The 17,661-nt window shown below is 40.0% G+C and overlaps 1 protein-coding gene across 6 annotated transcripts in view; it reads right to left on the reverse strand.

Annotated features, from left to right (window-relative positions):
- Positions 1 to 17,661, reverse strand: part of LOC137007107 (NACHT, LRR and PYD domains-containing protein 12-like) — a 301,858-nt gene that overhangs the window by 58,134 nt on the left and 226,063 nt on the right. The window contains exon 1 of one of the 6 annotated variants that reach the window (XM_067368416.1): positions 10,174 to 10,215. The exons of the other annotated variants lie outside the window; for them this stretch is intronic. Within the exon in view, the coding sequence (XP_067224517.1) occupies positions 10,174 to 10,176 (3 nt within the window). The 5' untranslated portion in view covers positions 10,177 to 10,215. Of the gene's footprint in view, positions 1 to 10,173; positions 10,216 to 17,661 lie in introns of those variants that run through there. 6 annotated transcript variants of the gene reach the window in all.

The raw sequence follows: 17,661 nt of genomic DNA on the forward strand, positions 1-17,661 counted from the left end.
CAAAACCTGGGATGCTGTCGTGAAACACTTAAACTGTTCTCTTAGGTAAGGGAAACCGCTAAGAGATTATATGCAACACCCTTAAGTCATTCCCGTAGTTAAAGGGAAATCACGCCTTAAGTGTCATACTTAAGGGAAAAACTTAAGGTGCTTTATGCAACCGGGCACAGGAGCTGCTCAGACACAAGAGATGAAGGAAAGGCCTGAAACACTGTTTGCTGAACAAGTCAAGACAAGTCACCTTTATTTATATAGTGCTTTTTACAATGCAGATTGTGTCAAAGCAGCTTTACATTGATAACTGGTATATAATTTTGGCTGCACAGCAGCTATTAAAGAATAGTGTCAATGCAGGCAGATCAAAGCACTGTTGAATAAATGTCAAGTCAAATGTCAAGTGTCCCCAACTAAGCAAGCCAAAGGCAACAGCGGCAAGGAACCCAAACTCCAACAGGTGACATCAGGTGGCAAACAGGTGTTAAAATGGAGAAAAAAACCTTGGGAGAAACCAGGCTTAGTCAGGGGGCCAGTTCTCCTCTGGCGAACAGTGCTTTGTTGCGATTCAGGTTGCTATCATAAGTTTGATAGGATCGCAACATTCAGAGTATTTATTTCAGTTCCATCCAGTTGAGGATCGTATTCATCATGCTGGTATGGACGGTTTGTTGAGTAGGGCTGGGCGATATATCGCATGCGATTCTCACGCGCATTTCGTCAGTAAAGCCGGTTCCCTGATTACGCTAAATCGCCATCACCTGCTTTCAAATGGAGCGGCATTTAATAGACAGAGCCGTAGATCACTGAAAAGCCACGCAATATCGCGTTCATTATCGAAGGCGATTCATCTGCGATAATGAACGAGATATTGCGTGGCTTTTCAGTGATCTACGGCTTAAAGGTGTTGCAAAGGTGTCTTAGCGGTTTCCCTTACCTAAGAGAACAGTTTAAGTGTTTCACGACAGCATCCCAGGTTTTGCTGTTATAAAATTCTTCTGTTGAGATTGGACATGTTATTTGTTAATACATATGGCAAGTGGCAAGTTTTCACAGAAAACAACATAAGATGGATAAGAAAAACAAAAAAGAAAACCAAATATGAAAGAGAACGACCAGACGAGAAACTCAAATTGATAGTTTACTCAAAATTGAGATTTCTGCCGTCATTCACTTCCTCATGTCAGTCCAAACCCATACTTTCTGGAATCAAAAAACCCAAATCAGAAATATCACTACAGAGGGGCACAATTTGAAAATCTTTATCAAAAAATTTTACATCCTAACCTTAACCAGCCTCAGAGTAAAATAAAGAAAATGATTAAAAATGATCAAAATCCATTAGATAAATTTATAACAATATCTGAGATAACAGAACACATTAAAAGTCTTAAATGAAAGAAAGCATGTGGCCAAGATGACATCAGCAATGAAATGCTTAAACTCAGCAGTCCCAGCATGAATAAAGCTCTAGTCAAATGATTTCATCTGGTTTATGGTCCGGTAACTTCCCTGAGATCTGGTCTGAGGGACTGATCACCCCCATATTTAAAAAAGCTGATCGATTTGATCCCAATAATTATCGTGGCATCTGTGTGGGCAGAGCTTTAGGAAAACTGTTCTGCAGCATCATAAACAGCCGGATTGTCACACACATCTCCACACACAACATTATAAATAAAGCACAAACTCGATTTTTACCAAAACAACGACATCCGACCACATCTATTCTCTTCACACTCTAATCAACAAAAACATCAAGGACAAACAAAGGAAAATATTTACATGTTTTGTAGATTTTAAAAAGCATTCGCCTGCAGGGCTGAATCAGGTTTGTAATGCTGAACATTGAGATCCAGAAGAGATGTGTTCAGTTCTGGCCTCACCTCCATCAGTGTGATCTAGGGCTGGGCGATAAAACGATAACGATATGTATCGCGATAGACACGTGATCGATATCAATAAAAAATGTGTTCGATAAAACGTTTGATATTTTTTATTCTTCATCGGAAGAAAACAGAGGTTGCGAAGCAAGTTTGGTTGCATTAAAGGCACTCGCTCTCTGGAAACCTAGCAACGTAGTGAGTGACACGGCAACATCCAATCATGTAACAGTATCAGGTTTGGTTGCGCCATATCGTTGTCTCGTGCTGGTCTGCTGGATTCCTCATCAGGAACCGGCGACTGACGACTGATGAGAAAATGAGTGCCGCAGCGAGCGAGGAAATTGTTAATAAAAGAGGAAAAGTCAGCTCGCCAGTATGGCAGTTTTTTGGATATTATAAGTCTGACCGCAGTCAGACCAATGTCATCTGCAAAATATGCAAGACCGTCATCCCCGCCAAGACTCGTAATACCACGAACTTAAAGGGGTACTTCACCCCTGGAAAGATGAATGTGTATTTAAAATTGGTCATTTATGTAGTAGAAATGTGAAATTATTTTTGAATTTGGAGCTTTCTAGACTGAGAAAATGCAGAAAATGTATTTTTGACTAATGTGGATGAAAGACAACAACTCCCAGAATGCACATTACCTGGAAAATTCAAACAACTAGGCTTGTTTGTTACATATTAATTCTATAAATCGTGAGTTAGTTCATACATTTACAGCGAAATGGTGCTAAATTGCTTTGTACCTGGATGTACACCCAAAACCAGGAAAGGACAAGTAAGTTTCCATCATTTTCCGATTAAAGATTTGGAGCGATGTAAACAGTGGCTGCGGGCCATCAAACACCCAAACTTTGGAGATGACACCGTTATAGAAAACCTAAAAAAAACGCAGAATATGTAGTTCAAGCACGAGGACTACAAACCAAATATCTGTGCAATGAAGAGAACCATTCTGAAGGACACCGCGATACCATCGATATTCACTTTCCCAGAGGATGAACAGCCTGGGCCATCTGGTACTAAGGCCGTGTGTCCACCAAAGCGTTTTTAGCCATCTGAAAATGCTAGGTGCTCTGCTTAAAACTAGGGGTGGGAATCGGAGGGTACCTCACGATACGATACTATCACGATAAATGGCTCACGATAACGATAATATCGCGAGTCAGCGATTCTACGATAATCGATATATCGCTAGACAATCCTATAATGATACATCGCGATATTGGTCTTAATATGAAAACAAAATGCACGTGAAAAGGTTAAGTGCAGGTTAACGGATAAATCTGATCTTATATGTACATTTAATAGAGTTCACGTCACCGAAAGCAAGAAATATGAGGTGCATTTTATTGACCATCAGTTAATTTCAAAATCAAAGACTGTAATAGGAGAGAGCGGCAACAGCACTGGTAAAAGGTCTCATTACTTTTAATGAAGATAACTGTGTGTTATGCGTCTGCGACTTACTTTCACTTTCATATGCGGCAGTTTGCGCGTCAGCTTGCTGAAGAGATCTGCGGCGATGTGTGATGCAGTAGCGTTCTCATATCTGACTCTCACATGTTTCAGTTTTAGTATTTTTGGGAGAAGTAAAATTTACATATGTAGTTTCAACAACCAGATGCATTTAGACTGAGCATAGACAGTTTTGACTGGAATGCGTCCCAGACCATCTCCTGAAGTGGTTTGAGCGATCGGATTTAAATCCGTCTCAAATGCGTTTTTAGGCATTTAGACCTGGTCTTTTCACGATCAGATAGCCATCCGATCAGAGAAAATGCATGAAGTCACCAGGTGCAAACAGACCCCTTTGACGTTCAAGTGCTTAGATATACACAGGAGCGTTCGAAAGCAGGCGTTTATCAGAGGATCCCTAATATATGCTTTCAAATGCTCCCGTGTAAGCGCGCGGTGAAGAACGTCAAAGATGACTACGACTGTCACATCAATGGTATAAAAGTGCGTCAAGACTTTGAACTTAAACGTGGCTGGGGCATCTATTTTACTCACACTGCTGTCCGCCATCCTGTTAATAACCTCTTTTTCTTAGGCTAGTTAACTTAAGTTCACGTTTCCCTCATTCATGTGTTGAACGCCGCCTTGAAGTAGGACGTTATGAGCAAAGAAATCTATATATAGCGCTTTATTTTTTTAAATTAAAATATCGATATTTGGCGCAGCGATACGATTCTCGTATCGCACAGAGAAGCATGACGATATATCGCCATATCGATATTTTGTCCCACCCCTACTTAAAACGCCCGTCTGTGAGCGCTTCAGAGCGCTTCTGCAGCGCAGCGTTTTTTTCCGTTGAGACGCTTTGTTGCTATGATACGGAATATCCGCGTCACTGTTACTTATAACTGATTTTGCATGTAATTTGTTTCAGACTAAAAATGTTGACACATTGTGGAATTACTTGCTATGTATGTTCAGAGACCAGCAATATTAATTTATCATCCATTTTGTTTCTGTTTGTTGATGTCGCTGAACATTCTCGAGACGACCAGTAAAAAACGCAGAGCTCTCAGCGCTTGAGCGTGAAAAAGACGCTCAGCGCCTCGTTACGCTCCTGGCGTTTAAAAAACGTGGCGTTCCCATTGAAAACCATTGAAAAAGTACGCTAGCAGCTGGAAAAAACGCTTTGGTGGAAACACGGCCTAAGCGTACCGGTATTCACCTAGAGGTAAGACTACTAGACTCTATTTCTGATAACACCGTAGCCTATATGTAGTGTTGTAGGTAGCAGTGAAACTGCAAACTTAGCAAAGTAACGTTAGATAGACAATTACATATAAGTTGCATATAAGTTGACTGTTATCAAAGTAAAGCCACTGTTCTGTAAAACTGAGTTAGTCTATTTATCTATTTATGCTAACGTTACCACAAAAGCCTGTTGCTGTATTGGTTGAGATGACTGCAGAGACCGATAAATTTGCGAGATGAACCACTGATGTAGTGCAGAATATAACAAAATAATGTTAATTACTGTAAGCTTAAAAATATAATTGACACCCACTTTTGATAAAATCTTTGATCCATGTCCGTGAGTAACCTCAAACGCGCATATGTTATGGGTGTGGTGAAAAAATGCGGAACTACCTGCTATTACTGGCTGTAGTTTTAAGCCTCTGGCCAAAAAAGCCTCTGATGACGCAAAATGACGATTTTTGCGTCATCGGAGGCTTTTTTACAGAATAAAAATGCATAAATCTCTCATCTTGGGTTGATATGAAGGGGAAAAGCACGGTAATTCGAAAATGCTAGTGGTATTCTACTAATACAAAGCTTAATGCTAAATCCTGAAGTATCCCTTTAATGTACCACCTAATGTGCTCATCCTTTGGAGCACAGCCATATTCAACCAACAACATCTGTAACTGCAACACCGCACAAGCAGCAGACTCTGCATCAGTGCCTTATGACAAAGAATCTAAACGGTACAAAGATATAACAGAGGCAGTGGCATATCATATAGCCAAAGACATGCTTCCGTTTAGCACTGTTGAGAAGCCAGGTTATAAAAAGCTTATACACATGCTTGACCCACGCTATGTTCTTCCTGGCCGAAACTACTTTTCTAAGACTGCCATTCCTAAGCTGTATGTAATGTGCAAAGAATCTGTGCAGCAAGAAATATTGTCAGCCAAGTACTTTGCAACAACCTCTGACCTGTGGTCAAGCCATACTTCTGAGCCATACATTAGCTTGACCATTCACTTCATCGACAATGAATGGTGTTTGAAAACCAGATGCCTTGAGACTGCATATTTCCCCGAAGATCACACAGGAGAAGTGATAGCAGAAGGCTTGAAGGAGGCACTGTTGTCCTGGAGTCTGATTGAAGACAAAATGGTGTGCATCACCACAGACAGCGGTGCAAATGTAGTGAAGGCGACATCACTGAACAACTGGACACGGCTGCAGTGTTTTGGCATTCGTTTGCACTCTGCTATTGGTGAGTAGCTTTGTCATTTTAATGCTCGTCATCAATGTTGGTTCCTATGGTGATTTTATTAGCCAGTAATTGAGATTATATATAATTATATTATGATCTATGGAAGCAGCTTTACACAGTGACATGACTCTTTGTATGTATGTGTGTGTGTGTGTGAGTGTGAGTGTGTGTGTGTGGGTGTTTCTGTGTGTGATCTATTATCAGTTATTAATGCTGGCATTGTTTTTCTGCAGGTGCTGCAGGAAAAGATAAAAGAGTGGACAGGGCTGTGTGTGCAAGAAAGTGGTATCTACCTTTTCTTACTCGTGGAAGAAAAAGAGCACGCTCTCTAAAGCACAGGAACGTCTCCATCTTCCTGCACACCAGCTTGTCACATAGTCACCAACCAGGTGGGGCTCAAGACAAAAGATGGTGGCAAGGGTCCTAGAGCAACAAAAGGCCATCACTGAAGTTCTGTCTTCTGACAAAAACGACAGGCACCTGATCCCAACGTGGCAGGATATTGACATCCTTGAGTCAATGCATGCGGCCTTAACTCCCTCTCCTGGAGTTCACAGACTCCCTTTCTGGGGAGTCATATGTGACGGTCTCATACGTGAAGCCTGTTCTCCACCTTTTCCACTCCAGTTTGCTGAAAGTTAATGAGGGGGACACTCAGCTCACAAAAGAGCTGAAGACAAAAATAATGACCTATCTCGATGAGAAATATGCTGACCCTGACAGAGATGATCTCCTTGACATGGCTACTTTTGTGGACCCTAGGTTTAAAGGCCAATACATCAGACCAGCGAAGGTAGGGGCCATTCAAATGAGAGCTGTGTCTGAGATCATGGATGAAGACCAGGGCCAATCACAGGCAGGGCCTTCTGAGGGAGCAGCAGACCAAGGTGCAGATCTTCAAAATCATCAGTACTCATCTTGCTGGACCTGTCTGCTGCCTTTGACACAGTGAACCACCAGATCCTCCTGTCTACACTCATGTCGAAGGGCATCACGGGAACCGCGCTCCAGTGGTTTGAGTCTTACCTCTCAGGTAGGTCCTTCAGGGTATCTTGGAGAGGTGAGGTGTCCAAGTCACATCATCTTGCTACTGGGGTACCTCAGGGCTCTGTGCTTGGTCCACTTCTCTTCTCCATCTACACGTCATCACTAGGATCGGTCATTCAGGATCATGGTTTCTCCCATCACTGTTATGCTGATGACACACAACTCTACCTCTCATTCCAACCAGATGATCCGACGGTTGCTGGTCGCATCACAGCCTGCCTGACAGCCATTTCTGCCTGGATGAAGGACCACCACCTCCAACTCAACCTTGCAAAAACGGAACTGCTTGTGATCGGTGCAAACCCAACACTTCATCACAACCTTTCAGTTCAACTTGGGTCTTCAACCATCACTCCTTCCAGGACAGCCAGAAACCTTGGAGTGGTGATGGATGCTGGTCTAACCTTCACAGATCATGTTGCAGCAACGACCCGGTCCTGCAGATTTGCCTTGTACAACATCAGGAAGATTAGACCCTTCCTATCTGAACATTCCACACAAATTCTTGTCCAAGCTCTTGTTCTATCCAGACTGGACTACTGTAATGCTCTCTTGGCTGGCCTTCCAGCATGCACTATCAAGCCTCTACAACTGATCCAAAATGCTGCAGCAAGACTGGTCTTCAACGAACCGAAGAGAGCGCACGTCACTCCTCTCTTCATCAGTCTGCACTGGCTGCCAGTAGCTGCTCGCATCCAATTCAAGGCTCTGATGTTTGCTTACAGAACGACAGCTGGCTCTGCACCGCTATACCTTAACTCACTACTTCAGACTTACGCGCCCTCCAGAAACCTGCGTTCTGCAAGTGAACGGCGCCTTGTGGTGCCATCACATAGGGGCACAAAATCACTCTCACGGACCTTCTCCGGGACTGTTCCTGGCTGGTGGAATGACCTACCACGCTCTATCCGAGCAGCCGAGTCTCTATCCATTTTCAAAAAAATGCTAAAGACGTATCTTTTTCGTCAGCACTTGACCCAGTAGTAGTAGCACTTACCTTGACTAATATTCTTCTCCTATCTGTGTATTTATTTATTTAAAAAAAAAAAAAAAAAAAAATTCGCTATGAGCACTTTACTGACATAACTGTGACTTCACTCAGCACTTACACACTGTTGTTCTCATGTTGATTTAATTGATTCTACTACTCTCATTTGTAAGTCGCTTTGGATAAAAGCGTCTGCTAGATGACTAAATGTAAATGTAATGTAAATGCAGATGGAGGAGCTGTCAGTGGACGACCTATGCCACTGGGCGTGAAGAAGCAACGCAAGTCATTGGGGAGCTTTTTCAAAAAACAGTGCCAAGAAGATGATGCTTTGCCTCTCACTGAAAAACAAAAAGTGGAGAGTGAGCTGGAAAGGTACCTGATGTGCCCTGATGCAGACAGTGAGTCTAACCCTATGGACTGGTGGAGGCTACATGAACACAACTTCCCCAGATTGTCTCAGCTGGCGAAAAAGTACTTTTGCATCACAGCCACCAGCACCCCCTCAGAAAGAATTTTTAGTACTGGGCGTAATATTGTTACATGCACCAGGGCAGCTTTAGACCCAGAGAAGGTCAACCAGCTGGTGTTCCTAGCACAAAACCTGGACTGAAAATATACTTCAATAGTAAACTACAAGTATGATTAGAGTAAGAATAACTTGAAGAGTTACTTTTTCATATTTCTGCAGGTTTTATATGTCAGGCAGTGTTACTGTACTGTATCAGGTTTTTTTTTTTTTATATTACAGATGTATCTCAGTCTACCTCAGTTTTATTTATGTTTACAAAACACTGCACATATTTTAAAAACACTTTATTCACCAGAAGGTGAACAGCTAGTGAACTTCCTAGCACTAAATTCTCAGGTTTCTCTATGTTTATATTTAACACTTTGCACTATTTTATTACACTTTATTAAGCATTTCTTACATTTTCTTTCATTTTGCAGTTTGCAGTTAAATGTTACGAGATAATTGTTAAGTGTTCATTGTGACTTCAGACTTTTGTTTACATTTTAATTATTTAAGTTTTCCATGGTTGTTGACATCAGAGGAAGGTTAAGTTTAAAATAAAATTGTTTAAAGATAATATATTTTTTTCCTGGTCCTCATTTTAAATGGCTCATAAAAAATATCAATAATTATCGATATCGACCGATATGAAACACTGATATCGTGATATAGTTTTCAGCCATATCGCCCAGCCCTAGTCTGATCCTGATTCAGTCCAATATAAAGCCCTCCTCGCCAATGAAACTTCAGCACAATGGGAATAACTATATGTTTGGACAGAGCTTCCCACAAAACATTGTAAACTTCCCAAGGTATAACTCTGATGCCTAAGTAAATAAAATCGGGAAGCATCTGATGGCTGTCAAAGCCTTGGTCTGTTCCTCGTCAATGGCAGGATGAGAGGGATTCTCTGGGAGATTCTCCTAAAGTTCATTTCATGGTTGCTCAACAGTTGACATGATCACAGATTTAGATCCATTCACGGTCAAACCACGAACACCTCTTTCAGATCACAGCCATATTACCATTGATCTTAAAAGGACAAAAAAACACTAACATAAATTCACAGCCCAATAAGGTGTACAACATTAGAGAGAAATACAGATGAGTACAAAACAGCACAGAAAAGTGTGTGACAGCAGTGGACCGTCCAAAAGTGTGATCACTTATAGACAACTTCCTCGACAGAATTTATCCTCATGATGGAGATGGAGTAAATCTGGCTGTGGAGAACATCAATTATATATTTGATTATTTGGCAACTTTATCTAATCTAGTGCTGGGCGGTATGAAAAACTGCCCGACGGTCGACCTTCAGCTTGGTGTGTTCCTGCCTTCACAGACACATGAATATTAAAATATGACCATGGAGATAGAAAAAAAAAAGTTGAGGGCACCGTAAGCGCTTATTTTAAAAATCTATCCCTTTATAAAAACAAACTGCCAAAACGAGGGTGAAACTCGGAAGAACATTTAGTTAAACTCTCTCGCGCGCCGCGTGTAATTTGGGCTGAATCCGAAATCGCCCCCTATAACCTCAAATAGGGCATTATTTGAGGCGACAGCCATTTGTAGTGGTGACCGAAACCATAGTGGACGTTATTGAGTGCACTCATTCAATCTCACATTGCACCGCAATAACGAGTGTACAGCTGATGAACACACAACGGCTGTCCGAATTCACTCACTCGTTTTCATCCAGTCTTTCAAGTAAACAATATAAGTGGATAATATAGGGAATAGTGAATGAGGCTTTAGGGGGTGATTTCGGACTTAACATAGGCTGTGATGCGATCTCAGCTGTGCTCTCACTACAGTGCAACAGTGAAACAGGACCCTCTCAAACAGTGACGGGCTGCGCCGCGTTCCGAACGGTGGTGAGCATACATATATGGCGTTCGGACGAGGTCAAAAATATGACGTTGCAACTTGCACTCGTCTCACTGAACGTCTCACTGACGTCTTAATTTTTTGCTATTAAATCCATTCATTTTAAGACGCAGACGAGGCGTAGACGTCACGCAGACGTCACGTAAATCACGTGTGGCAGTGAAGTGTCGAGTCAGACGTTCACGCGTGATTCACGTGTAGCAGTGAAGTTATTTATTTATTTTTTCGCTAACACGTATCAGAACACGGTCCTCACACGGCTCAGTGCAGTGTGTGAGCCAATGCAGTATTTACCTATGGCGCTCCCTTTGTGTCATTTCTTTCCTAACCAAGCTAAAAGACGTGTTAACGCGCGTGTGGAGAACGTCTGCACGTCTGAACGTCTGCACGTCTGCCCGTCTGCACGTCTTAACGTCTGAACGTCTGCCCGTCTTAACGTCTGCACGTCTGAACGTCTGCCCGTCTTAACGTCTGCACGTCTGAACGTCTGAACGCAATACTTAACGTGCCTTGGCTAATTTAAAAATAGCCCTCCTACTTTTATGCTTGTATGATGGATTAATAAATGACTAACTAACTAACTGTATTTTTATATGTAGGCTACATTTCTGAAATGCATTTTCTGTAAAGCTGCTTTGAAACAATATGTATTGTGAAAAGCGCTACAGCCTACAACTAAATTTGAATTTAACTGAATTGAATGGACTTGTCTTATTTGAGACACTGTTCGAACAGTAATTTAAGCTATTATTAAATTAGATTAAGTCATTTTCAGCAGAGAAAATCACATTAATAGATAGGCTACATAGGCCTAGCTTTTAACATCCTCAAAGGATATTAAGAAAATACTATTTAGGTTTGGATACATAAAAAAAAAAACTAATCTCAACAGTAAAAAGCTTTGAATGTATTTTGAAATATCAATTATGCACGAGCCTGCATGGGAATAGGAAATAGGCTATATAGGCTCCAATAATACTTTAAAAAAAAAGCTAGTAGAGTGGATGCATTAATTATATTCTGAATTTCTATCGTTCTATGAACTTCTAGCAAGCTCATTTAAACCGAGTTGTAAATGCCGAAATGAAAGGATGCTAAATAAATATTATACTACTAAATATCAATATAAAATTGCCAGTAGATGGCGCCAAGGCCCTGTTCTGTTGAGATTACTGGTTGATGTTCAACCTATTCTTTGAAAAACACAAATATATATTTAACACCCACACAACTACTTCTTTCAGACAATTGCAGTTGTTCTGCTGTGGCGCTGTTTGGAACTGTATTTTCATTGACTATTGTGTGAAATGCCAGTCATTAATGTATTGTTTATTTACAGGCATTCTGGTTTTCTAAAAACTGTTCATTACAGAAACATTCAAACACATATGTATAAATTTGTGTTTTACTTGGTATTTTTCCTCAACTTGTCTCAGTTGGCAATTAATTTTCATTATAGGCCTATTTAAAAAAAATATATATATTTCTGTTACTCAGAGGTGAAACATTATGTGAATTTGAAGTGGCTGCTTTACAAACAGAAATGGGTATAGCCTAAATGTATGTGCTGTTGTTGGTTCCTATGACATGCTATTTTAACGTTTTAATTTTTCGTTTCACTAATGAAGGAGAATGTAAAGCATTGAATCCACCAGGTCTCTGCTCAGAGGTGCATCTCATGAAGCTTCATTTGACAAGCATATATTGACAGAGCACAACTCAGTGTCACACATTTAGATAATGGAAGAACAACACAGAAACAAACAGTGTCAACAGCCGTGAAGAAGAGGAGTGTGTGGTGGAAGGGTACGGAGGCAAAAGAGTGGAAGAGTTAAGATTGTGGACATGTTTCTAAAGAAATAAAGACACTATTGCAGACAATGTTATCAATCATGACCTAATGACTGAGGTGGGTCAAAAGGTAAAGCTGAATGTTGGGAGAACAACAGTGTCTTCAATCATTCAAACGTTTGTAGACAGAACAGGTGTGTAATCAGACATTATTTTCAGTACTGTAATACTGTATACGTACTCCACATTTTACATAATACAGTAAATAACACACACACACATATACAGAGAGTGTATGTATATGTATATATATATATATATATATATATGTATGTCATTGTGATAGAATATAAATATAAATTGTAGCCGTAGTTTAAATCTGGAAATACTGAACACTGTTATATTGACAGCATGACTAATCATTTTGAATGAATGTTGTTTGTGAACAATGACAAAAGGACTATTCATTCTGATGGCTGGCACTAGGCTATATGTTCATTGACATACTGACTTCTGAGACGTGAAGGATTTTGAGCAGGTTACAGGCTTTTGCAGGTAATCCATTGTGTGGTGTTAGTATGAATTATTTTGAGAAATGTTCACTGGTTTGCAAATCTTAAGGATAATTCAAGAAATCTGCCAAAGTTACTGAGAAAAACTGCAAAAGGACATTCAGGGCTATGTGCAAAGGGATTTAGTAAATGGGTGAACATGATTTCATCAGGTAACGTCTCGGAATCAACATCCTTTTTGATCATGGAGCAACATTCCAAAAAGATTTGAGGAATATATCAATTTTAGACTATAACCATGCAGAGCCTAAGCTCCAAGTCAATAAACAAACCACAGACAACAGCCATCACATCTTTATTATTTTTTTTAACACAACATAGAATTGTCTTTCAAATGACTTGATAACTTGTATGTTTATCTGTGCTGCAGGTAAGTTCCAGTTTAGGTCTTTTGGGGAATTTTGTGCAATTCCTTAGTTGGTAGCCTACATAACTTAATGCAGACATTAGTTTTAAATCACAAAAATAAATGTATAGCCATAGATTGTTTTTCATAATGCTTTATATGATATAAATCAAGGTTAGATGGTAAGGTGTAAAGAGATTTATTAACACAAGTCTTCATATGTGTAAAGGAATCAAGGACTATATATGCATAAATGATCATAGTAACATTCAGATAATAATTAAAATATTAATTATGGGGGGGGGGGGGGGTGATTAATAATGATTTGATGAATATAGACGAATCAAGTTACAGGAAGTTAGGCTACTAATTTCACATCGTAAGAAAGTAGCTTTACAAAAAGCCATATTGTAAGCTTTAGCCTTATGTTGAGCAGTTTTAGGGCTGGCCGATATAACGAAATATGTTGCTGATATAAATGATACACTGTTTGATATTAACCTAGGCCCATTATATTTAATAATTTGAGATTCCCTCGAGTGCAGGTCAGTGGTGGAGAAATCGATTTAAATGAGGCTAATCTAAAAACAAAACAGGAAAGTCTCCGCCCAGATCAGGGGCGGTATTCACAAAACATCTTAAGGCTAAAAATAGCTCCTAACTTGCCAATTTAGGAGAAACTCTTAAAAATAATGGGCGTGTCAGTCCTAATTTTAGGAGTCCTAAATTTTTGCTCTAAGAGTATTTCACAAAGCATTTTAGTGCTAAAACTAGCTCCTAAATCTGTGAAACGTTAGGAGTAGTCAAGAGGACTCCTAAGTCACTAAGAGCAAATCACAAACAGTCCTAATCCACCCAAAGACACTGAACACCATGAGGCAATAGCGATAGAGCCTTTGGTGCTGAACCTTTTCTTCATAAATGCAATACATTTTGATTTTATAGATTTGATTCTACAATAAGATGGCAAAAATAAATCTTTAACAAATAAATATAGTCTGATTACCTGAGGCAATGGTTTTCATGAGTTCACACTTAAAAATGATAGAACAGACTCTGAAAAAAAAAAAAATTTATATATATATATATATATATATACTATATATATAAGCATATTTGGTGTGCTGTCCAATGGGATCGAGGGCTCCGAGCTTGGAATTTAGCCCAAACCCAAAGTTATCCTCATATCCCCAGCCAAGAGTGAGGGACGGGGTGGAGGAGGGAAGCAGAAAACTGTCGAAGTATCTATAGGCGAGTCGGCTCCCATCTGTGTATATTCCTCCTCTCGAGCTGTTGACCGTTTGAATGTGTTTCTCCCAAACTTTTATAAAACGTAATTGTCGCTTGAATTCTGCGTTCTCTTGAGATGCAGACATCCAAGAGGTGGACAATTAACTGTATAGTTTAATTAGTGACATTAGCCTACATTTTAAAACTTTTATGGCAACATTTTATTTTGACTATGGCAACATTTTTATTAATTTTATTATATTTATTTGAATCGGGCAACATTTGTGTTTTAAACCTTTATTTTAATGTGGAAACATGACACCTCATTCTACAATATTTCTATAATTAAATCGCTGACTCCTCCCCCATCAGCCAATCACTGTGTGTTTACTCCATAGCAACGAGGTCAACCCCGCCCTTACTCTTAGCTTAAGACTTCAGTCTATTCCTTAGTAAAGTTGGTCTCAGCAGCTTTGTGAATAGGTTTTAAGAGAAAACTCTTAGCTAAAAACTTTTACTGCTATTTAGGAGAACTCTTAGTGGTAAGATAAAATGTTTTGTGAATACGGCCCCTGATCAAGCAGATTTTGAATTTATAAACCTTGCTGAGTCATGGACGCCATGTGTCACGATTCCTGTCAATTCCCGGACTCCAATTCCCAGAATCCTCCCTGACAATCACCTGAACTCACTCATCCAATCAGTAATCACTCACACCCAGCTGTAGCTCATTATCTGGACTATTTAAGACTCACTCACACGCCACTTCAGGGTGAGGTCTTGTTTCCCTGGTGTACAATTCTGAGCGTTTATTATCCTGTTTGCCTGTCTGTTACCGGTCCTGTCTGTTACCCGTTTTTGACCTGTTGCTGCCTGCCTTTGACCCTTGCCTGGTATTCTGACCTGTGAGTGATATCTGCCTGTCCTGATCTACCGCCTGTATCCTGACTACGACTCTGCCTGTTCCTTGCTGTTCCTGTTTGCTCCTGTCTTGACCCTGCCTGTACGACCACGACCATTTGGATCCCTGCCTGAGTCCAGCCTCGTTACACCATGGATGGGTGGGTTATTATATAACAACTTAGCTATTCTTTTTTATTAAAACTCAATCTTTTATAGAAAATACAATTTTTGTTCATACTTCTTAAATTTAGTTGACACATTTAATAGCCTTTCTCCCCCCCCCCCCCAGACATCCCGTGCCAGTCTCCCGTGAGTTTTTGGAACACATCTATGAACAATTAAACTCGATAAGGACTGTACTTCTGCAAAGACCCCAAGAAACGGATCATATATATTATCGGCTGGAAAGTGTTGTTCAAGTTCTTTATCGTTTAGCTGCGGTTGTTTCATTGCCGAGAGAGGATGAGATTTTCCACTTTTTACACCGCAGTTTGGAGCTTTTGGCACCAGAAGTTGGTGTAGGCCTACACTTCGAAGAGCGTGGACAAAATATGGTAGTAGGGAAGGAACAACTGCAGTTTTTACTGGAACAACATTTTAAAGTGCATGAAATCGCAAGAATGTATGGAGTATCCTATTCAACCATTAGAAGGTGGATGAAGGCGTACAAACTTTCCGTACGACAAACATACTCTGACATCACTTCGGAAAACTTGAAAGAAGTCATTCAGAACTTCATTGGACAGTACCCGAACTGTGGATACAGGATTGTTGATGGCCACCTGAGATCCGTAGGCATAAGGTATTTTTGCATGTTTTATTATGATAGTGTTTGTATATTTGTAGATAATCCGATGTAATAGTCGGCATGAAACAGAAGTTGTGATTGTCTTTTATTACTTATGAATTCCAACCATGATCTTGCATACCCCTCAGCAAATGTGCAGTTGCGCCCCTGCACAAACCTATCAATAATCTCCCACACATAAAAAAAATACCCCCCCCCCCCTCAATAAGGCACGAGCAAATCAGGTAGCAATATTGAGAAAATGCCCATTATTTGGAAAAACTCATTACAGCTCTGCAGAGACGTGATGAAACGTGAAATAGTTGCAGATTAGAATGCCATTGGACAGTTAATAGTCCCACCCCTTGCCGATGTTATGATAACAAGATGTGTTACTTATTGGTAATCATTTCTTTGATTAGGACAAGTAAAATTATCTAACTTTTTTTTTTTTTTTTTTTTTTTTTTAAATGAGCGTTTCAGTGCTTGATTTCTTATTTATAGCCCCTTTTTTTTTTTTTCTTTTTTTTATTCCCCTATAAATGAATTTTTACATTGTTTGTAGCATTAATTATTACCTTATTCTGAATGTTTCAAGGGTTACTCGTAATCGGATAATGGAGACAATGAGGCAGGTTGATCCTGTGGGGACAGTGTTGCGAGGCCTGGACCTGCAGATTACACAAAGGCGGCGATATTCTGTGCCAGGTCCTTTGTCTTTGTGGCACATTGATGGCAACCACAAACTTGTTCGGTAAGCATTGTCATCAAACACTGAATGTGTACATAACATTGGCCCTTAATGTAGTTTTCTTGTGTCTGTGCCTGTTAGGTGGAGAATTGTTGTCCATGGTGGCATTGACGGCTTCAGCAGGAAGATCATGTACCTAAGGGCAAATGACAATAATAGGGCGGCAACTGTTCTAGATTGCTTTCTTGGAGCCGTCCATGAACATGGTCTACCTCACAGAGTGAGAAGTGATAAAGGTGGCGAAAATGTGGAGGTGGCCAGGTTTATGTTGGAGCATCCAGAAAGAGGATCTGGTAGTTAACCTCAATCCAACTGATTGCAATATATGATATATATAAAGTGTATTGCAAAATGTAATGTAAAATTAAAGATGTTTCTTTCCAGTGCAAGAGCTGTGCTAAATCCGTTATCTCTGAAAATATTATTTTTCTGTTTTAATTTACACTCCTTTTTGTTTCTCTAGAACGTAACAGCTTCATCACTGGAAAAAGTGTGCATAACCAGCGAATTGAACGGCTTTGGCGTGATGTGTGGTGCTGCGTACTTTGTAACTATTATGCCGCCTTCAGACATCTCGAGGAACTTTTGCAGTTGGATCCTGACCAGGACCTTCATTTGATCTGCCTTCACTACGTGATGCTACCAAGGCTGAACCATCATCTTCAGCTATTTATGGGGACATGGGACAACCATTCCCTTTCCACTGAAGGGAACAGGTCACCGAACCAGCTGTGGTTAGCCGGCCAAGTTCTGGGTCCCCAGCAAATTCAGAACACTGTAAGCTTATTTTAAAAGGCTTTTAAAATATCTCTGCTTTTTATATAATTACAATAATTATATTTAATTTTATACAGTATATAAATTAATGTCTACCAACATGTTACTGAACAAGTCTTAATGGTGTTCTTAAAGGGATACTCCACTTTAAAATGAAAAATCTATCAAATACTCGCCCTCATGTTTCAAACCTGTATGAATTTCTTTCTTCTGATGAA

The sequence above is a fragment of the Chanodichthys erythropterus genome, chromosome 18, assembly GCF_024489055.1.
Source record: "Chanodichthys erythropterus isolate Z2021 chromosome 18, ASM2448905v1, whole genome shotgun sequence".
NCBI classification, from domain to species: Eukaryota; Metazoa; Chordata; class Actinopteri; order Cypriniformes; family Xenocyprididae; genus Chanodichthys; species Chanodichthys erythropterus.